The sequence below is a fragment of the Canis aureus genome, chromosome 12, assembly GCF_053574225.1.
Source record: "Canis aureus isolate CA01 chromosome 12, VMU_Caureus_v.1.0, whole genome shotgun sequence".
NCBI lineage: Eukaryota > Metazoa > Chordata > Mammalia > Carnivora > Canidae > Canis > Canis aureus.
Window position 1 is genome coordinate 33,834,538 of NC_135622.1, and position 24,088 is coordinate 33,858,625.

At 33.9% G+C, this 24,088-nt stretch overlaps 1 protein-coding gene across 2 annotated transcripts in view; it reads left to right on the forward strand.

Moving 5' to 3' along the window:
• SOS1 (SOS Ras/Rac guanine nucleotide exchange factor 1) overlaps window positions 1-24,088 on the forward strand; it is a 139,937-nt gene that overhangs the window by 86,903 nt on the left and 28,946 nt on the right. For both annotated transcript variants that reach the window (XM_077843519.1, XM_077843520.1), the window contains exons 9-10: window positions 13,798-13,925; window positions 14,718-15,373. In XM_077843519.1, coding sequence (XP_077699645.1) covers window positions 13,798-13,925; window positions 14,718-15,373 — 784 coding nt within the window. The remainder of the gene's footprint in view (window positions 1-13,797; window positions 13,926-14,717; window positions 15,374-24,088) is intronic.

Here is a 24,088-nt window from a genome sequence, read left to right on the forward strand (position 1 = left end):
TGTTTACAATTTGCAGGAGTACATACTAAATTGGGCTATCAATGAATCAGTGAATGAAGTCCCAGGCTTTTTACATTATAGTAATTTGGACCCTAGATTTCTCAAGTAGGAATGTTTGAACTGGAGAAGGACCAAGGGAGTTAAAGGATTTAATCACCAAGCAGAATTATAGAGCTCTTAGCTCTCTATTGTAGACTGAAAACAGCATACCATTTAAGGTCTTTGGTATAGACCAAAAACCAATATACTATGGTATAGAATGATTATTTTAAGAGGATGATCAAGAAGGAAGCATTTGTTATACAAAACCATTCTTTACAAATAATTCACTATGACAAACCGTAGTCCTCATGGGATATTTGCAAACAAGTTTATTATATAGAATCCTTGTTCATAATAGTTTGTATGATAATGGGATTTTAACATGAGACTGTAATGAAATTCTGAAACATTAAAGGCCAGATAAAACCTGGAAACAGTTACTAATTTATAAATAATAATAATAGGAAGCTTTGACGAAGATTCAAAAGGCTGTAAAACCTAATCATCTTAATAATGTAAGAAATTATTTACTCCCCCAAGTACAGGTGATTAAGATTTTTTAATTTGTAAGTTGTGGTAATAGAATTTTTATTAGAAAACATCATTCAGCAGTTTAAAAGATTTCTATTGGTTTAAGCACCCTTGTTTGTATTACTACCTAAAGTTCCATTGCAAAATTAGTAGTATATTGAGTGGAAACCTTCTAATTAATCTCACAGACTGTGATCCCTCTTTTTTATTCTGCATTCCCTCTGTTCTAATGTATTATTTATACTTATTTTTCAATTTCTAATTGTTGGTTTGTTGCTTAATTAAATATTTTCACTGAGCAGTATTTTCAAAGAATATTCTTTGAGATGCTAGTCCCATGGGATACTTTAAATAAAAAGTTGGTGGGTGTGTATAGTGGTCAAATATGTTGGAGGAGCATTACATCCTTTTTTTTTTTTATTTTTTTTTATTTTTTATTTTTTATTTTTTTTATTATTATTTTTTCTTTGCATTACATCCTTAATTATATACTCTTAGAAATTTTCAGTGTACACTAGAATATTAAAGACTTTGGGGCCGCCTGGGTGGCTCAGCGGTTTAGCACCACCTTCAGCCCAGGGCGTGATCCTGGAGATTCAGGATCGAGTCCCATGTCCGGCTCCCTGCATGGAGCCTGCTTCTCCCTCTGCCTGTGTCTCTGCCTCTCTCTCTCTCTGTGTCTCGTGAATAAATAAATAAATAAAATATTTTTTTAAAAAAATAAAGACTTTGTTAAGTTGCATAATAAAGCAATCTAATTGTTTTCTTAGGGTTTCCCAAATTAATTAGACCATAAAACCCTTTTATATTTTCTTTATTTTTGTTGAAGTATAATTAACACACAGTATTATATTATTTTCAGATGTATAATACAAGGATTCAGTGATTCTGTATATTACTTAGTACTTATCAAGATAAGTGTACCCTTAATCCTTTAACTACTTCAGGGGATCCTCACCTGCCTCCCCTCTGGCAACCATCAATTTGTTCTTTGTATTTAGGAGTCTGGTTTTTTTGTCCTCTTTTTCTCTTTGTTGTTCGTTAGTTTTGTTTCTTAAATTCCACGTTTGAGTGAAATCAGATGGTATTTGTCTTTCTCTCACTGACTTATTTCATTTAGCATTATTCTGTAGGTCCATCCATATTGTTACAAATGGCAAAAATCTCATTCTTTTTATGACTGAGTAATACTCTATTGTAGATATACACCACATCTTTATTCATCTATCCTTGGACACTTGGGCTGCTTCCATAATTTAGCTATTGTAAGTAATGCTGCAGTAAAGATAGTTGTACAGTATATCTTTTCAAATTAGTGTTTTTGTATTCCTTGGGTAAATACCCAGTAGCAGAATTACTGGATTATATTTTTAATTTTTTAAGGAATCTCCATACTGTTTTCCATAGGGGCTATACCAATGTACATTGCCACCAACAGTGCATGTGGGTTCCTTTTTCTCTACATCCTCACCAACACTTGTTATTTTGTGTATTTTTTTATTTTAGCCATTTTGATAAGTGAAAGGTGATATCTCATTGTAGTTTTGATTTGCATTTCCCTGATGATCAGTGATGTTGAGCATCTTTTCATGTGTTGGTGGGGCATCTAAATGTCTTCTTTGGAAAATTGTCTATTTGGATCCTCTGCCCATTTTTTAATTGGATTGCTTGTGGGTTTTGGCATTGAGTTGTATAAGTTCTTTATATATTTTGGATATTAACTCCTTATTGGATATATAATTTGCAAATACCATCTTCCATTCAGTAGGTTGCCTTCTTATTTTTGTTTTTCCTTCACTGTGTGAAAGCTTTTTATTTTGTAGAGACCCAATAGTGTAATTTTGCTTTTGTTTCCTTTGCCTGAGAGACATATCTAGAAAAATGTTTCTACAGCCAATATCAAATTTTTTTAAAGATTTTTTTAAAAAAAAGATTTTATTTATTTATTCATGAGAGACACAGAGAGAGAGAGGCAGAGACACAGGCAGAGGGAGAAGCAGGCTCCACACAGGGAGCCCAATGTGGGACTCGATCCCAGGACTCCAGGATCATGCCCTGGGCTGAAGGCAGGCACTAAACCGCTGAGCCACCCAAGCATCCCAGATTTTATTTATGTATTCATGAGAGACATAGAGAGAGAGGCAGAGACATAGGCAGAGGGAGAAGCAGGCTCCCTGCAGGTAGCCTCATGTGGGACTCAATCCCAGGATCTCAGGATCACAACCCAAGCCAAAGGCAGATGCTCAACCACTGAGCCACCCAGGTGCCCACCAATATCAAAGAAATTAGTGCCTGTTTTCTTCCAATAGTTTTATGGTTTTAAGTCTCACATTTAGGTCTTTAATCTATTTCGAGTTTATTTTTGTATATGGTGCAAGAAAGTGGTCCAGTTACATTCTTTTCCAGTTACATTCTTTTGTATGTAGCTCTCCAGTTTTCCCAGCACCATTTGTTGAAGAGAGTATCTTTACCTATTGCATCTTCTTGCTTTCTTTGTTGTAGATCAATTGACTATATAAGTGTGTGTTTATTTCTGGGTTCTCTATTCTGTTGATCTGTGTGTGTGGTTTTGTGCCAGTGCCATACTGTTTTGATTACTACAACTTTATAATGTACCTTGAAATCTGGGATTCTGATACATCCAGCTTTGTTCTTCTATCTCAAGATTGCTTTGGCTGTTCGAGGTCTTGTGTGTCTTTCACTTCCTTGATGAAGTTTATTTCTAGGGATGTTATTATTTTTGGTGCAGTTGCAAATGGGATTGTTTTCTTAATTTCTCTTTCTACTTCATTATTAGTGTATAGAAATGTAACAGATTTATTGTGTATTATATTAGTTGTATATGTAACTTGAGACCTCACTGAATTTATCAGTTCTAGTAGGTTTGTTTGTTTGTTTGTTTGTTTGTTTTGGTAGAGTCTCTGACATAAAACCCTTTTAAAATATGTTATGAACATTATATTTTTATATTTATATTATAAATATAAACATTATATTTCTGGGGCGCCTGGGTGGTGCAGATGGTTAAGCACCCAACTCTTGGTTTCAGTTCAGGTCGTGATCTCAGGGTGTTGAGATTGGCCCAGTGTCAGGCTCTGCACTCAGCATGGAGTCTGCTTGGGATTCTCTTTCCCTCTCCCTCTGCCCCACCCCACCACTGGGTGTGTGCCTTCTCTCTCTCTCTCTCTCTCTCTCTCAAGTAAATAAATAAATCTTTCAAATGTAATACATTTCTGGAAGTTCCTTGTGTTCTCTACACTTAACTAACACTGCCTTAGCCCAGGTCTCCCAGCATGTCTTGCTGGGACTACTGTAGCAGCTTCCTATATGGCCTTTATGCCTCTTGGAATTTTCAGTTTAAAAAGGACAGTTGGTTCCCTATCAACTTCAACACAAATCTAAGTTCTTTAGCCTCTTTCCAGCCTCATCTCAGTACCTAGTCTTAACCCGACTTATGCTTTAGCCATAAGAAAATTTTTAGCAGCCCTGGATATATCAAACCTGTTCAGGATTCCACTTTCCTTTTGTTCCCATTTCCCTTCCCTTCTGTTTCTAGCTTCCCCTTTCATCTAAGAAATTCCTGCTTGTCAGTTTGCTCAAATCTTGGTTTCTCTGTCAAGTTAATCTTGATTCCCTACGCTGATTCTTTTACCTAATGAGTTTCCTTTCTTCATACTTCCTCATAGAACTTGTCTCATTCCTATTGTCTACCTTGTTATTAGACTGTGTGCTTCACACAGAGTGGGTGAGTCCTAAGTATCTTTAAATTCTTGTGCCTAGTAGTGTCTGGCACTTAGACAGTAAACACTTGTTTAAAAAATTGCAAAAATAAAATAAGTTTTCCTTAGAATGGGTGAGTCCTAAGTATCTTTGAATTCTTGTGCCTAGTAGTGTCTGGCACTTAGACAGTAAACACTTGTTTAAAAAATTGCAAAAATAAAATAAGTTTTCCTTAGAATTCCTATAGGTGTCTTATATTTTAAAAGACGTTTAACTATAAATTGTATGTAATTACACTAATTTTGGAAACTTAGAATTTTTTTTATAAAATTTACTTATTAGAGAGAGAGTGAGCACGTAAGCAGGGGGAAGGGGTAGAGGAAGAAGGAGAGAATCTGAAATCCCTGGATGGCACAGTTGGTTAAATGTCCAATTCTTGGTTTCCTCTCAGGTCTTGATTTCAGGGTGTTAAGATCAAGCCCCACATCAGACTCCATGCTCAGTGCAGAGTCTGCTAAAAGGTTTCTGTCTCTCTCTCTCTCTCCCTGCACCCCTCCCCATGCTTGCCCATGCTTTCTCTAAAATAAATAAAGAAGAGAGTCTCTATCAACTCCTTGCTGAGCACAGAGCCCGACACAGGGCTTGATCCCATGCCCCCAAGATCATGACCTAAGCCAAAATCAAGAGTCCGACATTTAATGGACTGAGCCACCCATGTGCCCTGGAAACTTAGAACTCTTTAAACTTTATAAATTCAGAAAATAATAAAAGTTTAGTCAAGTAATCAAATAAGTGTAAGACTTGAATGCTCTGAAACTGAAAAATAATACTCTTTTCTGTGAAGTTTAATTTGCTTTATTAAGCAAATTTAGAGTTGTTACTTGGGGACTATGTAAGTATGTTGACCATACAATATAAGGAAAAGTAAGTTTCCCTCAATTTAAAAAAGTTGGGTTCAGGGGCATGGTTAGTTCAGTCAGTTAAGCTTCTGCTTTTGGCTCAGATCATGATCCTGTGATCCTGGGATCCAGACCGACATCAGGTTTCCTGGTCACTGGGGACTCTGCTTCTCCCCCTTCCCTCTGCTGCTTCCCATGCTTGTACTTGCTCGCTCTCTCTCAAATAAATAAAAAAAAAATATTTTTTAAAAATTGGGTTCAAATCTATACTGTTATATGTACATTAGTGTATTCATTTCCTATGGCTGCCAGAAAAAGGCACCACGAACTGTGTAGTTTAAAAACAACAAAAATTCGAGCTTTAACAGTTCTGGAGACTAGAAGTCCGAAATTAGGGTATCAGCAGAGCCATACTCCCTCTTAAGACTTTAGAGAAGAATCCTGCCACTTACCTTTTGGTGGATCCTAGCAATCCTTGGTAGCCTAGCCCTTGGCTTGCCCATGCCATTACTTCTTTCCTTGGCTCCATCTTCACATGGCTTTCATCACAGCTCCCCATTCTTCGGTTATCTCTGCATCTGCTCTGTCCTCTCTCTTACAAAGGTGCTAAGTCAACAGTTGTAGGGCCCACTCTAATCCAATATGACTTCACCTCAACTTGATTCTATCTGCAAAGACCCAGTTTTCAAATAAGATCATATTCCCTGGTACCAAAGGTTAGGACTTGAACACAGTTCAACCCATGACAATTAAGTTTTGGTATAGTATAGAATTATACTCATTTTGGGTTTTCTGATTTTCCAGTATATAATGACTCTTAAATATATATATATATATAGTTTTACATTATATATAACTATATATATTGTTTTACATTATATATATAACAATATATATATTGTTTTACATTAAGCCAGTTAAGTATCATTTCATTCTGATCTTAGATTTTAAAATTTAATTATAGGGACGCCTGGGTGGCTCAGCGGTTGAGCATCTGCCTTTGGCTCAGGGCCTGATCCCAGTCTGGGGGTCAAGTCCCGCATCAGTCTCCCTGTGAGGAGCCTGCTTCTCCCTCTGTCTGTGTCTCTGCCTCTCTCTCTGAGTCTCATAATAAATACATAAAATGTAAGATTTTTTATTTATTTGTAAGATTTTGTATTTATTTAAAAAAATAAAATTTAATTTAATTTTAGTCCCAAAAATTCTTGTGAAATGCTAATGGCTGCAGTATTTTTCAGATAGACTGTAGGCAGGTAAAAAAAGAACAGGAATATAAAATTACTAAATCATCTGAATAAGACTAAGTGTATATAATTGGGTTTGGGGTTATCATATATGCTTTCTCTTAAGGGAAAAAAATAGAAAATTAAACCCTTAAAATCTCTATACCTTTCTTAGTATTTACTGATAATAAAAAGTACAAGATAGCAAAATAATTGAGAGAAAACATGTCCAGGTTTAATTTTAACACATCATAATAACCATGTGTTTTTAAGTAAATTAAATTGAGGACTAACAGAATAGTAAGTATTGTAGTTGATGTTATTTCATTTTAACATTGCAGTGTTTATCTTGATCACAAGCTTTATTTTAGAAAATAAGAACACTAATGACTTTAATCCAAAGGCTCACCTGGTTAGCTTCTTGCTATATGTTAAAATGTAACATTTGTGGTGCCTGGCTGGCTCAGTTGGTGGACCATGTGACTCTTGATCTTGGGGTTGTAAATTTAAGCCCCATATCGGGTGTAGAGATTACTTAGAAATAAAATCTTTTTTAAAAATTTAAAAAACAGAATTCAACATTAAATTTTCTAATATTCCTAGATTTTTGCATAGCGGACTGATTTTAAGATTGGCTCTTTTTATTCTTAACATCACAAATATTACAAAAATTATAGCCCCAAATGTTTCAGTACAGGAATTGTGGGAAAGGATTACTGATAAAGATTTAGAACTCAATGATCTGAATGGTACAGTGAGTGGAAAACTTAGGAGAAAAAATTGAGAAATGTTGGGTGCCTGAGTGGCTCAGTCGGTTAAGCATTTGACTTCAACTCAGGTCATGTTCCCAAGGTCCTGGGATTTGCGGCTGCCCTCCCCCCCCCTCTTCCGGCTCCCTGCAGGGAGTCAGCTTCTCTCTCCCCCTCTGCCTTTTGTTATCACTTGCACATGCGAGAGTTCTCTCTCTCTCTCTCTCTAATAAAAAAATAAAAACCTTAAAAAAATTAAAAATTTGAGCAGTATTAAAATTAAGAGATTTTATCCTCCCAATATACAGCCTTTTTAAAAAAAATGCTACACAAAACAAATATGAAGAGTCAAATATAAATTGTGGTACATAATACACTTTAAACACCCACTAGTGGCCTTCATGTAGTGTGCCAAAAACTCTTTGTAAAGAAATCTGCTCTGCAAACCCCACCACAAACATCTTGGCATACATTTGTTAATGTCTTTGGTTGCTGCTTTTTCAGTTTGGGAGCTGTACAATAGCAATCATCTACTCTACATCATTTTTTATCTATAATTTTTTTCATTTTTTACATCTGGTTTTACTGCTGTATGCTTCAGACCATTTTCTATACTGCCCATGAACTGATGTTTTAATACCAGCAGTAAGAGAAGATTTAGAAAACATAGCTTCTGTAATAAAAATAAGCCCAACAGAGATCTATCTAGCTTCCATTCCCTTGAACTAGGTTTCTAAATTTGGAAACTCTTATCCAGAAACCATGGACTCCAAGCAGTGAGCTAAATGGTATTATATCTGACTACAGGTGTTAAATGTCTAAAGTTAAACATAGGGGACGCCTTGGTCTCTCAGTGGTTGAGCGTCTGCCTTCAGGATCAAGTCCTGCATTGGGCTCCTTGCTGGGAGCCTGCTTCTCCCTCTGCCTAGGTCTCTGACTGTGTCTCTCATGAATAAATAAATAAAATCGTTTAAAAAATAATAAAATAAAGTTAAACATAAGATAGTGTAATTCAATAGCCATTGTAATAATAAATAAACAGCTGACTATTGTACTACTCTAATTTTAAATTTTAAATCAACTAAACTGTGAGGTGCATTTATAATTTTCTCTCTGATAAAAACAGGAAGATAGTTTTAAAGGTATTTTATTTTCATAAATGTTATGCCTAACACTTTTTAGGGTTGATATCCTATTTAAAGTTTCAAACTCCTTTCCATGCTTCAGATTTTAACTTGCTTTTCCATTATGGTTGCATTTTCTGCCATTTTTTTATTTCATTTTCTCTCCTTCTGGAACTTCAGGTACATTTACGTTGAACTAATTCGTGTTGTCCCACACATCTGTAAGACTGTTCATTTTTCTTAAATCTTATTTTTTCTTTGTCCTTCAAATTAGTAATTTTTATTAAATCTGTCAGTAGAACTATTAATACCTTGCTTACTCTAAAATTTCCATTTGGGTTTTGCTTTACAGTTTCCACAGACTCCCTATCTGTCCACTCAGTAAGACCATGTTTTCCTTTAATTCTTTGAACATGATCATAAAAGCCTCTTTGAAACCTTTCTTAAATCTAACATCTGGGCCCACTTGGAGTCATTTTCTGTTAATTGACTCTCCCCCCCACCCCCCCGCCGAACATGGGTCACACTTTCCTGTTGTTTGCTCGTGAACAATTCTGGATTCTATTGTGTTGAGGATTGCTGGGTTTCTTGTTTTGGGATTACTTACTTTGGTTATTTACTTTGATAGGCAGTTCACTTTCCTAGACTCGGCTGAAAATTTCTCTTCTGTATTATGCAGCAGCTGATATCTCTGTTCACTTTCTAGGATTTCTATATGTTGCTTTAGGTGATTCTCTTGGGTCTCCCCTATGCATGTATGATTTGGCAGTCAGACAAGTGTTTGGGCAGAGATTATGTTCAGTTTTGGGGGCACAGTCTCTGTGGTTCCCTTATACCCAGGGATTTCCCCTTAATTTCCAGCTGCTCTGTCAGCTTTAAGCTTTATCTCCTGGCACCTGAAACAAATAAGGCTTCAGCTTTCTGCTACCTGAGCTGTGTACATTTGGGTAATAAACCCATTTCTTAAAAAAAAAAAAAAAAAGCCTCAGAACTTCTCCATTAGAGCTCTATCCTTCAAGAGTAGATTCCTCTTTGGTCTCTGCCTGCTTTTTTGCCAGGCTTCCTGGGGTTGTCCGGTGCATGCAAAGTTTAGCAAACAGGTACTTAGAGTTTATTTTCAGATTTTGGGTTTCAATCCTTCTGCAGTTCATTTCCAGATTTCCCCCCTTAAATGTCTTTTTAAACTGTGCTCTCTTTGATCTCTGGCCTGTAGAGGCTTCTTTTCTTCTCATTCTTCCCCACTGTTGTTACCATGAGAGGTTGGGGAAAGCCTTAAATCGCACAAGTGTGTACATTTGCTAGTTGCAGCTTTTCAAGAATAATTGGTGCTGCTGGCTTATGCTTTCTTTTAGATGTTTTCCAGTGCCTACAAATGGTTGTTTTTTACATTTTGTCCAGATAATATAATTATTATCTGTGGGAGGGCTCTCAAGACTTCTTCAGTTCACTACCATTACTGGAAATTCTTGCATTTTTATAGTTTTTCTGCAGTATTTGTTATGGCTGTGGTGTTTAAAGCAGTAAGAGGGGAAATAGTGTAAGGCTAATATTTGTTAATTTAATTCTGAATAGAACTTGATGGGCTTTCCCCTGTTGATCTGCCCTTTTCAGTTTTTTCCACTCAGCTACTATTAATATTCTAAATAGTTTCTCGAAAGGATACAAAGGGCCACACTTAATTATCTTAATACAATTTGTGACTTTTCCTTCAAAAAACTTTGAAAATTTTGCTTTTATTTCCTAGCAGTGAATCATACATCATGTTACAATTTATATTTTAAGCTTTCATTTTTATATTTTCAACTACTGGTTAGTTTAATAAAGCTATTATGTAAATTATAATTATGGAAGAACTATACTAGTTATATTATAAATTTACACTGCTTATACTACAAATTTATGCTGTTTATTCCATTTCTTATGGGGGAAAATGAGAGCTTGGGCTGATTAAAAAGATCAAATTTTATTAACATATTAATATCGCTTATTTGAAATTTTGTGTATTGTAAGAATTATCAGCATATATGAAATCACCACACATAAAATAACTTTTGAGAGGAAAGGAACTAGATTATGAAATGTACTTTCTGACTTAGCAAGTAGTATGAGTAATTGAAGTCTGCAGACCATCTCTAAATCTCATTTTAGTTATGAATTTAATCTTTTTCACCCATACTTTTTAGTTTTGATGCAACTGTAAAAGAATAGTTGAGGGTCATTGCCTTTCTTGTGCTTAGCCTCAAATGGGATGTGTGAATTATGAGATAGCATACAGTCAGGAGCAGCTGGCTTAATCTGTTGGTTTCTGGAATAATTTGGATAATATTCCATACATTTGTTAACAAAAATAGTAAATTAAATTTTCTATTTGACCATGTATTTTCCACTTTGTAATCTATTCTTAGCATCTTATCAGAGTATACATGTAACCATTCCACAATCAAAACGCGATCCCCATTTAAGATAAAAACAAATCTTTATGTCCCAAATCTTAGAGTTATATATTTCTTGATTGTATATTTTGTCATCCTGTGCATTACAATTCACCTATTTGAATGGAATAGGTTTTATTTGGTGAATATTCTCTTAATAGGTATTTCAAAGTTATATCAGTTTTTTAGATAGTATATTGAGAAGGTCCTTGAACTGAGGTTCAGAAATCCTGGTTCTTTCCTGCCTCTGTCATCATTTACTAATGGCAGTTCCTTCATTATATATAATCTCATATTGGAAAAATTAATTTCTAGAAATAAAAACATGAATTCAAAGATTTTGTGTTTTTTTTTAAAACAAAAGGAAGCCATTATATGTTTGTGAATTAGTTGAACTCTCTGCAACTGCTTTGTTTCTGTAACAGTAAGCCACACCTTTGATAGTAGCTAGCTTCAATTATTCTGCACCAATGCCCAGTTTAAGTCAGCAATGTTAACAAAAATGCTTATAAGAAAAGTCATTTATTACCTTGAAATTTATTTTAGATGCTTGGGTAATGGTGCGAAGGTAAAAATTGCACTTAAAATTTGCCTCAACTATCATGTGACTCTGGGGCAGATTACTACTTCATTAGTAAAGTCTTACAGGTTTGGCATAGACTTTGGGTTTGTGGTTTTTAAAATGTATTAATATTTTTGCGATACTGGCATATTCTATATGTGAAATGCTATATAGTTAATAACAGATCAATGACCCAGAAACTTGAAACATTATTAGAATAGAAAATCAAATGCATGTCTAAGTCGATTTGTTACTTTTTTTTTTTTTGATTTGTTACTTTCATAGCTCTTTTTATGTCTGTCAAAACTGTGGGTTTTTGTATGACTTTAGGTATGTTTGCCTGAATTAATAATATAAAAAATAAAAGGATAGAATATGAAGGACTCAATATTCTACCAGCTCTTTAAGATTAAAAAATTGCCTTGTAACCTATTGACTCAAATATTTGAGTGATTGCATTCTGAAATAACTCAGTGAAATAATTTTCTTTAGTGGTGCTTTTGTTACACCACATAGAATTTTGCCATTTCTTTTTTTTTTTTTAATAAAATAATTTTTTATTGGTGTTCAGTTTACCAACATACAGAATAACACCCAGTGCTCATCCCGTCAAGTGTCCCCCTCAGTTCCCCTCACCCACTCACCCCCACCCCCTGCCCGAATTTTGCCATTTCTTAATGCACATTGCTTTCAATGTGAAATTGCTGCCTTGGAAACCTTAACTCAGTAAGGCTAACAGTAACATTTTATTTGTCTCCCAAAATTCCGCCATATGAAAAGTAAAATAGGGAAGGGGAGAGTATTTTGAAAGAATGCCCTAAGTACAGCCTTCAGCCTACCAGTTATATCCATTAAGTAAAAACCTGGTAGCTTTCTTTTATGAACACTTGGCTCTTGACTTTCTTTAATCTAGCTGGCCATAGTGAAGAGTAATACTATGAGTAAAAATATATATGAGTGTGTGTATATATATATATATATATGCTTTGAGGGAGAAAAACATTTTTTTACCCTTCTTTGTCCTGGGGGTTTATCATGAATAGAATTTTGTTTTACTTAACACAATTGAGATTGAATATTTTTCTAAAAAGTGCAGATTGTGCCTCTTGTTGAAAGTATGGTGAGTTCTTAATATAAGAAATTAGAATAATAAAACTGAACATTAAATAGACATCACAATATGGCATTTACTATATCTGGAATACCTGAGCATTTAAGATATTTTATTAAATTATTTTTATAATGATTTAGGTTTTGAGTAAAAAATATGTTTACTTTTCACAAGTCATCAGTGTGTGTATGTGTTATAACTGATTTCATCAGGTGAAATGCAAAGGAATGTGTTGTTGATCTTTAAGGACTATCTCTCAAGAACATAAAATACTTAAAGTAATAATGAATAATTACACTCATTGAATAGTAAACCTTTACTAATTACTTTGAATATTTTGTGATTTTACTTCTCACATCTTTTCTGTTATGGTAGAGAGTAAGTGTTTTTAAATGTTGTGTGAAAACTACTGATACGTGTTCTTAACTTTTTCTTTTTGGTATCCGGAAATAGGTTTAGAAGTTTACTGGATTCTTGTCATTTATTGTAACTCATACCTCAGTTAATTGCTTGCTTGAATTATAACCACCTGTTGTATTGATAATTGGTACTTCTTCATGACTCAATCCTTACTAAGTACAGAGTTTCTGTCTAGCTTATATAGTATATTTGCCACTCATAGAAAATGTACTTAGTTTCACTAATATGTACATATCTAGTTTTATTCAAAATCTTAACGTGTGAATACTAACAAAGTGCTTCATGATAACCAATGTTACTTCTGCAGTAGAACTACAAAGAAACAACTTAGACTTATCCTGCACATTACCATTTATAAGTGCTTTGATTTTTAATAAGAGCCCCATTAAGTAGGCAGGGCAGGCTTTTTACAAGCCTTGACAGTTGAGAAAAGTGAGACTCAGAAGCCAAGTAATTTGCCCCAGAGTCACATGGAAGTTGAGGCAAAACTGGGGCCTAGGTTTTGTGTCTGCAAGTTCCTCTTCACTATATTGCATCTTTCTTTGTGTCTTGATCTTCCTAATCATCCTGTTGCTACAATAGTAGTGTTGGATCCAGAAACCTAAGACCAAATTCCGTACTTAAGGAGACATCTTATCTATGTGCTTACTGCTGTGCAAATCCTGTGCTGGTTAAGAAGATAATTCATGTCCCTCATTTATCTTCAGTCATATTCAGATGAGAAACTGCACATTACTGCCTGTCACAAGGCATGACATCTTTTAACACTGGTTTTGATCTTTTTTTTTTTAATATGGAAAACTTGGTTGCATGTCGATACAGAAAGCAATACATAAAGAAGACACTTTATGACATGTTTAAAAATTTTATTGTGGCAGAAAGAGTTGAATCAATGTTATTTTCATTCTTAAATAAAATGAGCTTATTATTCTTTTTTGTCCAAAACTGTCCTATGGGTTCAGATTTGTCATTTTGACTTTGCAGCAGTTAGAAGAAAAGAGTGAAGATCAAGAGGACAAGGAGTGTTTGAAACAAGCAATAACAGCTTTGCTTAATGTTCAGAGTGGTATGGAAAAAATATGTTCTAAAAGTCTTGCAAAACGAAGACTGAGGTGAATATTTTTACTATTTTAATAATCCTCCCTTTCACCCTGAGTATTCTGGTATAAATTCAGGGATCCCAGTTCCCTCCTCAAGTAAACAATGAAGAAAATAGTTTTAGTGACAAGCTTGGTCTTTCAGAGGAAGTGACATCAAAGCCAAGAGAATTTGTTATTGTTTGAAAAACCTTTCATATTTGTGCATTTTCCTTGCGTACTCCCAGACAAGACCTCCTGAGAGTCAACTGGTAAGCTAAGGGAGAGACAGAGAAAAATGTCTTGAGTAGATTTATGTCAACATCATCGTTCTGTCAAAGTAAAATTCGTAGTGTCCTTTATTTTAGGGATTATATAACTTGAGGTATTAATTCAGATAACATTGCTTCCACTTTCTTAATTATAATATGTGCATGTTTGTTAGCTTTAGGATTTGTCCACTTAAACACTTCTAAATAATTTTTTTAAAGTCTTTTAAACGATTTTTTTCACTATATTGGGCTACTTTTTAATATTTGTCATTCTAAATATTTAGAAGTCAAGGTAGAAATAATCATTCCATAGCTAAATTTATAGAGTAGAATTTTGTCATTACTCATTGTTCTTTTTAGAGCACTAAAAAAAGTCTCTGCTGTGTTGCTTTAGTTCCTAAAATGGTGCAGTTTTATAACACTAATATATTTGGAAAATTAATGAAAGCCTTCTCCGTGCAACTTTTTAAAATGTACTTTTATATTGTCCTTTATTTTATGAATTCTAGATTGTCTGTCATCTGTGTACTAATGATGTTTTTTTCCTTTATCCCAGTGAATCTGCATGTCGGTTTTATAGTCAGCAAATGAAGGGGAAACAACTAGCAATCAAGAAAATGAACGAGATTCAAAAGAATATTGATGGTTGGGAGGGAAAAGACATTGGACAATGTTGCAATGAATTTATAATGGAAGGAACTCTTACACGTGTAGGAGCCAAACATGAGAGACACATATTTCTCTTTGATGGCTTAATGATTTGCTGTAAATCAAATCATGGGCAGCCAAGACTTCCTGGTGCTAGCAATGCAGAATATCGTCTTAAAGAAAAGTTTTTCATGAGAAAGGTACAAATTAATGACAAAGATGACACCAGTGAGTACAAGCATGCTTTTGAAATAATTTTAAAAGATGAAAATAGTGTTATATTTTCTGCCAAGTCAGCTGAAGAGAAAAACAATTGGATGGCAGCATTGATATCTTTACAGTACCGGAGTACACTGGAAAGGATGCTTGATGTGACGATGCTACAGGAAGAGAAGGAGGAGCAGATGAGGCTCCCTAGTGCCGATGTTTATAGATTTGCAGAGCCTGACTCTGAAGAGAATATAATATTTGAAGAAAACATGCAGCCCAAGGCTGGAATTCCAATTATCAAAGCAGGAACTGTTATTAAACTTATAGAGAGGCTCACGTACCATATGTACGCAGGTAAGAAATATAAAGTTGCCTGTCACTTTTATTTTCCTGCTTCCAACTGATTTTCTTTGCTGCACAGGTCATTGTGCCTAAAATAGAAAGCAAACTAACAACAAAAGATCTCTGCATTATTCCGAGTTCATTTTCCTTTGCCTAAAAATACTGCCATTTGTACCTTTTCTGCCACATTTAAATATTATTTTTAACTTTACAACCAGAATTACAAGTAAGAAAATAAAATCACTTGGCTAAATTTACCCAATTGGTGGCAGAAACAAGATAAATCATCATTAGGGTCTAAAAACCTTTACCTTTTTTTTTCTTTCTTTCTTCTCTTTCCATTACTGAGATCTTAAAGTCAGTAAAAATTTTAGTATACATTCATTACCAGAACTGTGCTGGAATATGCGCATTGCTTTTTCTTAATTTCCATTCCTAAAACTTTCATTAAAGTTTTCAATATTTTTTTTCTGTTTTACAATTGATCACATTTAAGAAAACAGTATTACCTTAGCAGGGCAGTTTTTAAGAGACAAATGCGTCCAAACTACCTAGGAAGATTGATGGAAGCCAAATCAAATGTAATGTTGGGAGAGTTTAGGAACAAACATGATTTTTTTTTTTTAAAGTAATTCTATTTCTTCTAGTAAAGTAACCCATGATAATCCAATGTTCCTCAACCTTCAACTTTCCTACACGATAGAAAGCTTGGTAATTGTACAGTGCTGTAGCCTATGGTATAGTGGAAAGAGCACCAAATCTGGATTTACACCCTCACTCTGTCACAGTTCCCTAAGGTCCCAGACCTCAGTTTTCATCCCAAAAATCAACATCCCAACAGCAACCTTAGAATGTTATTGGAAAGAACAGATCAACGACTATATGCAAAAGCTCTTTGTAAATATAAATGTAAAATTTCAAAGAATGTTTTTATTACAAAGATCTATAAACTCAAACGTATATCTTATAACATAAATGCTCTTCTGAAGTAGTTGAATGTGAATGTTAACCTCCATCCCTATACTTCTTGCTTAAATATATTCTTATTTCTAAGAGATGTGTATTTCTAAGGGAGGTGGGGGTCTTTTGGTTTGTTTTGTTTTTTCATTTTTTAAAGTCCTCTAAATGGGTTCTCAATTCTCTCTGGAAACTGTTCTGGCACCAGTTAAACTTTTAAAGATTACCCATTAACTGATCCATTGTAATAAAGATGAATAGCATTTGATAATATTAATCTGTTTGATTTATTAAATGTCCAGTCAGAACTACTTAAATGGCCTGGAAACTATCAGGGCCTCTTTGCAAAAAAAGTAAAATCAAGTTAGAATATTTTTATCAAAAAAAAAAAAAAAAGAATATTTTTATCAGTGATATCAAAACACTTTCGTTAATATCATGTTTCATTATCTCCACATGTCTCTGGGATAAATAAGCCAGTTTTGTTTTGGTTTTCATTTTTATTTGGCCTCCAATTGGTAGTTCTTTTGCTAGCTAGCCTTTTCCATAGTAAAATATTAGTGTTTTCCATAGGTTATTAAAAGCAGTTTGGATTCTCTAAACAGATTCCATTTGGTAGTAGCAGGCAGTAGCTGAAACACGTTGAAGATCATGCAAGAAACCTACTCTGGGATTCCAATTTTACTACTGATTTTTCACCTAGAAACTTCTGCTATCAGTGTTTTCATTTTACTGACTCAAAAATGAAAAAAAGCACAGGAAAGTTAAATAAGCTGCCTAAGATTTTACATAAAAAAGAAACAGATTACTCTAGCATCTTTTTTTATGTTATATAAAACTTTTTGAGAGGTATAATTTTCAGTAATTAATATGACTAACCTATTTTGTGATCTTCATCAGTTTCTGTGTACTCTTTAAGATCAAAATCAACTACAAAAATGTTTCATTAAATTACTCGAAACTTGTGGTTGCAGAATACTTATTTCTTTGATTTTTAAGAATTTTTAAGGTTGTTACACAAGTTCAAATTGTTCTTCTTGCCACATTATTCTGTCTTAGATGATTCACTGATTTCATTAGCATGAACATCCTAAACTGTTTTTTATTTTAAATACCTTTGCTTTGAGTTCTTAGACTGTATTAAATTAATCCTTAGATTTTTATCTACATAAGACAAAAGTTTTACTGTTTTTTTTTTCCTGTAGAGCAATGTTAAGTAGAAAGTGCTAAAGAAGACTTATTATGTCACCATAGTGGCATTTAAATTGGAAAACATTTTCAGATTCCAAATTTTTTAATATAATTGTTTCTGTAAAACTTGATTGTTGATAAAGTTTTTTTAAAAAACTGCATTTCACAGAACTAACTTATTAGTAAACAGTTGCAGAACTACAATTAAATATTTTCTGGAAACTCTGCTTTTTATTTATTTTTTGAATTGAAAACACTTTAAAACAAAACTTGAACAAGCATAGCTGAGAGTTTTTCTGTAGTCTTGATTATTTTTTCTCCTTAATGTACACAATGCTAGCCAAGTCTGTAGACATAGTACTTTTGCTGTAGTGTCTTGTGAGTTATTTTTGATTGTGGCTCTTCTTTATATTAACCTTTAGCTTTTGAATAGAGTAGTATTTTCAATGGTTTTACTTCTAGTTAGTATAAAACACTGAAATTTCTAGATCTACAGGACTTTGTAAGCCTAAGTGTATTCACATTTAAACTGACAAGATTATTTTACTTTTTTAAAAAGTTAAAGTTTTTCAAAAATTCCTTTTACTAATTTCTCGAGGAATAAAATGCCAGTGTTAATTTTAGAAGTGTTGTGGCCAAGGTTTTTTGACATTTTTCTTTTCTGTCTTCTTTTGAAGCTTAATTGAATATTTTAACATATGTCACTACGGTATATTACTGGTGTAACTGGAATACACAAGCAGCTTTCTTGAGTTATGGTTTACAATACGTACAAATAGTATTAATTACTAGCTTATTTGGACTCTTCTGTATGAATATGTTAACTGAATATGTTACTGGCAATATGGAATGTGTTTTTATTAGATCATCTGTGAACTTGTAAAACATGAAAACAATTATTTTTTAAGGACTCTTCCAGATTAAATGTACTTTGAGTCCTCACAACAATAATAACAGATCAAGTGACCGTTTGTTTTTAGAATTATTACTCTTCTCTTTTTTGGTGGAGTGGGGGGTTCATTTGGTTGGTAGCTATTTTTATTGGAACATACAGTGCAAATTAGGCTGAAATAAAAGCTAACATTTAACTTGTACATTTTTATTATATTGTACAGAATTGTAATAAAAGACATTGGCTATAATATATGAGAAAATTTAATATCCACTAAGCATCACTTGCAAACATTTTTTAGCTTATGGGTTGGTCAGAAATTGTCATAAAAACCAGAAGAAAAACTGGTTTAACCTTACTTGATTCAGACTTCACTGTGGCTTCAGCCAACTTGATCCCTCAAGTGTTTTTAACAATAACTTTGAAACAGCTATAGATTTGCAGTGTCAGACAAGATGACCAATTCCTCAAACAACAGACAAAAACCCAAGGCCCCTGAAAATTACATGATTTTCCAGAAATCATACCAATTGCAGAATGAGGACTAAAACTTAGGTTTCTTGATTCTTAATAGACTGTACTTTATACCATGTTACAGTGACTCATATAAGGCTAATTTTTTCATTATTAAAATATATTTCTTATGTTTATCACATAATAAAAATAGAATTTCATGTGTAGTTTGAATTACAAGCAATATAAATGGGTTGTTCATTAATGGGCAAACACAGGTTTACTGTGAAGATTTAAGCAGAGTAATTCTTTTCTCTTATTGAAATAGGTAATCATCTCTAACTATAGACAAACTTCCACTTTAATGCATAGATTTTAGTATACCATTAGGTATTGGGCATCATAATTTTAGTTTTTAACAAAACCCAGTCTATTGGTGTTGTTTGTCCTATAAAAGAAAGCTTTCTGGAGAAAAAGTTAAATTAAGGTAAATTAGAAAATGCTTAACTTGCTTAAAAGATTCCAACGGGTTCTTATGTGGAATCTGATTTATAACTTGTCTCTCAGATCCAGTATTTCTGTAAATATAGTAATCTGCTAACTACATCAGAACTTTGGAATTCATTTCAAATGCTGGAGAGGGGACACTATCTTGTTAGATCACTCTGAATCTGATAAGAATATGAAGAGACTTTTCTTACCTACCTTAAGAGAACACAAAGCAATGCATGTAAAGAAGAGATGAGAGTAGGAATTTTACTTCTGTTTCAGAGTTATAGGAGATAAAGTAAAAATTAATTATTGAGACTTAAAATGACATGAGTGAAGAAATGTTTGGTAATGGTGTGTCTGACTCGATAATCTTATTTTAGAGAAATGAGATGACCTCGAGATAGGGAAAATTCAGAACTGACATTATATGGAAATAAAAGCTTTTCATATTGAAGTGTGGGAAAAAGGTGTTTCCCATACATGGTGAACTCTTTTCTAGAAAATGGTATTGAAAAAACTTGTACCGGTTGATAGTTTTCTTTAAAATATTTATTTCTATTTTATGCCCTCAGAAAATCCTCAGAAACCTGCATTAGATTTCTTTTGAGTTTGTGGCCTATATAAGTTCAGTTTGGGTGTCTTAACTTTAAAAAAAAAAAAAATCTTTTGAACAATTTTTGATCTATAGGGCAGTGCTGTTCTATTTTTAAACTCTCTGATAATTTTTTTAAATGTTTGTGCGTCAGCATAGCGTCTGTTTCCTTTTTTAAGGAATTCAAGAGTGATTGTTTATAAACCCTTGTTGAGGAGCTTATTGTTTCTTGTGGCTTTTTAAATGGCTGTATTAAAGGGAGAATTATCACATGAACAGACATCCTGATTAAAAGCAGTTCACTATGGTGATGGGAGGAGGGGCATTCTTGACATAAATAACTCCATGTAACAAATATTTCATAAATTTCATTGACCTTGCCAAATAAAATGTCAAGTGTCAATCAAAATAGGTACCTAAAAAAAAAAAACAGTTGCATTATCACCTTCAATTTAGCATGCTGTCCTCTGAACATTAACATAGGTATATTTTGAATTGCTAAGATTTTGAAGAACTGTGCAATGAAGTATTTTTCAAAGAATAGTTTTCAAGTGAAGGAGAAAAGGCAGCTAGAAGATCAGCAGAAAAAAAACCTGCAGCTCCTGTTCAAAATAACGTGGATCAAGGATTTGATGGGAGAGTGAGCAACTATTTGTATGGAGAGTTGTATAGAGGGAAGGAAACAGCAGCTAGTGAGCTTGGTGTAGAAATCTTAGTGCAGGGATTTGAGAATCTAGTAGAAGAGACTAGTACCTAAAATAATAACGAAGAAAAACCAGAAGGAAGTTTTTATCATTGTTGATATTGAAATCATGTTTGAGAAGGTTTGCAGGATTTACATCCACAAGCAAGTGAGAAAAGGAGAGAAGGAGACTCTCAAACTAGCCAATTTTCATGGTCTCCACAAATATTTGTGCTTATGTTCTGAAACCAAAGCAGCCTGGCTTTTGTATTTTTAATGTGTTTGCCTTCCATCTGTCTCTGAAACATCATTTTATAATACAGGTAGATAGCTGCTGCCTCACAACCAACAGAACCAGGATAAGACTTAGCTTTTATCATTGCCTGAGTAGGTAGGACTTTTTTCCTTACAAAAATTATATAATCTGTACTTATTGATGGGTATTTTTAAAATATCAAATTATCTTAGTCCTTCACATCATCCATAAGATAAAGGTTTCCAGAGGTTAGTGGGACATGGTACATGTTAGAATCACTGAAGAGGGGAAGTTAATAGAGATAAAAATAGCTTCTGGAATATGTACCCTTTTATTGTTTAAAATTTCAAATACAGATGTTATGTCCTCTCTTTATATAAAAAGTTTTTCATTCATTAGCAATTTTGCACCACTTGCAACCAAAAATGGAGTCTAAATCAATACAAGCCTGGGAATATATGCAGCCTGTAAGATATTTTTTGAAAGTACTTAAACTTTTGCCAAGTTTTCTTGGTTTATTTTTAGCTTCTGCTGGTTTTTTCTTTTTGGCAAGACTGCTCTTATTTCTAATCAAGCTAAAAACAACTTAAACTTGAGTCACTTTAGAATCTAGTACAACAGTGATGATTGTGGGAGTGTTTATTTCACTGCCCGCTTCAGAAACTCCTCTTCTGAATACAGTGTACAGGAAGGTACAGCTGCTACTTCCTAAAATCTGGAAGAAGGCTTAACAAGAATTACAGAATCACAATTAGCCTGCTAATTTTTCAGTGACATTGTAGTGCCTTTAACCAGATTAGCAGTTTACAGCTACATTCTGAATTAATCATTTATTTAAGTTTCTGTATTGATTACATAACTCATAGAATTATTCTTTGTATTTATATGTCACAGCTGTGAAAACTTGAAGGGATCCTTTAGTCCAGAGAGGTTATGTGATACAGTAGGAAAAAAGCATAAAATTAGGAATCACACAATCTAGAGTCTGGTTGCGTTTCTGCCACTCTACTGTGTGACATTGGATGAGTCTTAGCTACTTCTCTCATAAGCAGAAAGGAAAAACATCAGCCCCACTCACTTCACAGAAATCATAAGGAGTAATTATGTGAGTGCCCTTGGAGAACGTTACATAACAGATAGCAGGAACTGTGCCTGATGTGGGACCGAGGCATGTCAGGACTTTCCCCGCATTGTCATCAGTTACTAAGATACTGAAATGACCAGAAATTTTGGTTTGGTTGAAGATGAAAAGACCATTTAAAAGTAGTTTGCCTTTAAAAATAGGCAGTTTTCTTAAAGAATAATTTACTTAGAACTTGTTTTTATTCTTTTTCAGTTTAAAAGTACCTTTGATATCCCACAACTTTTTAGCCTAACTTAGGTGGCCTCTGAGAAGAAATGGATCTGAATATTGGTTTTCGGTTTTTAGACCAAAATAAACTTTTCCTTTAAAATAGAGGGGTCAGCTTAAATTTAGAATACAGCTAGAATCCAAGTAGACTTGGAACACTGTCTGCTAAGGGTCTGAGCTCTCTCCATCAGTGACAGCTCAGCATCTCTGCAGTGGCCACTGCTTTTGATTCCTAGACATATGATGTTTTGAGAGGCCTCACCTTACAAATAGATTTGCAGAACAGGAAGTAGATTCTTGAAAGGGAGGATTGTGATGAAATCGATATAAATCTCTGTTTTAAAATCTTGTACAGCCTTCTGTTCTAAAATCTTTTCTTCTGGATGAGACATTAGTCTTTAACGTTTGAGGAACTCTGTAACTGAAGACAAACAATAAGATACCAACAGAGAGGAAATTACTAAAGGATTGTATATATTTGAATTACTTTTATCAGTAACCCCACTCTAGACTTGGAAGGTAGAGGAGGGAGAGGGGCATTTAAAATCAATATGTTTTTATTCTGTGAATTTTCTTTAACTTAAAAAAAAACCTTATAAATTCAAGTTGTCTGATATTTAAATCAATTCATTATCTTGATGACCACATATACCAACAGATCAGAAATAGATTTCTGTGATAAAACCAAGCATTTACTTTGGGGAAGGGAGTTTAATATATTATCATTATTTTATGTTAAGGCTAACTTTACAGTGGTTCTTAATCAGAAAGAATCAGCCTAAGTAGAAATTTTCCAAACAAATTAACTCTGATTCTTGGTAAATCCTATGCTAATAGAAGAGCGATAGTATTCATAAAGGATCCACAGTGTGAAGCCTAACAAAAATAAAGGTACTTGCTACTCTCAATGAATTTCTCATTACATTAGAGCTTACCAGTCCATAATGAAAACCAGGAAAAGGATGCTCCCAGTAAGAAAAGTTTATGAATTCTCACCTCCTTTTTTTTAAAGCCTGATAACTAAATGTGGACCTTGATGAAATTTGAGTCATAGGAGGGAATGATTTTTTTTTTTTTTTTTCCCATTGTGGGACAATGTCTCTCCCCCTCTTTGTGCAGAAGATGACAGCCCAGGTCTCTTGTGCTGGTGGCAGGAGCCTTTCTCCACAACCTGGGAGAAAACTGGCAAGGATAGACTGGAGTAGGCCAGACCTAGGGAAGTTACTATGCTCTGTCAGCCTCCTGATTTACTTCATGGAGATGTGAATGAAAAGTAGGTTCTCTCACGGAAAGAGTTGGAGACGCCTGCTCTTATGATTAAACTCTTACCATGACTATTTGAAATAAAAAGAATTGACTTGTGAAGAGAACCAAATCCATATTCTCACACATTTAGTAGTTTAATAACTAATGGGTATTTGTAAGCTTCTTTTAGCAGTTTTAATGAAGACCTCTAGCAAATAAAATCATTGAGAAACTGTATTTTATTTATTTATTTATTTATTTATTTATTTATTTATTTATTTATAGAAACTGTATTTAATCTACAGCATTCTAGGATCCAGTTTCTAGTTGAATGCTCTGTTAACATGATTTAAAGGAATCTAGGTAGCTGATCCTAGATAAACTATTCTGGATGTCAGAAAAAGTAATGGGTTATCACTGTGGCCTTTCTCTTCATGAGGTAGATAGAAACCAACTGGAGATGTTCTGAGATCAGGTAACAGGTGGAAGCTTGTTTCCATGCTCTTTGCCTTTCTTCCCTTTGCATTCCTGCGGCTGATGAGGAGTTTAGTAAGTTCAGCCACTCAGAGTGTACAGAGGTCAAGAACTAAGTTGATACAGAATCTTAGTAACTGGT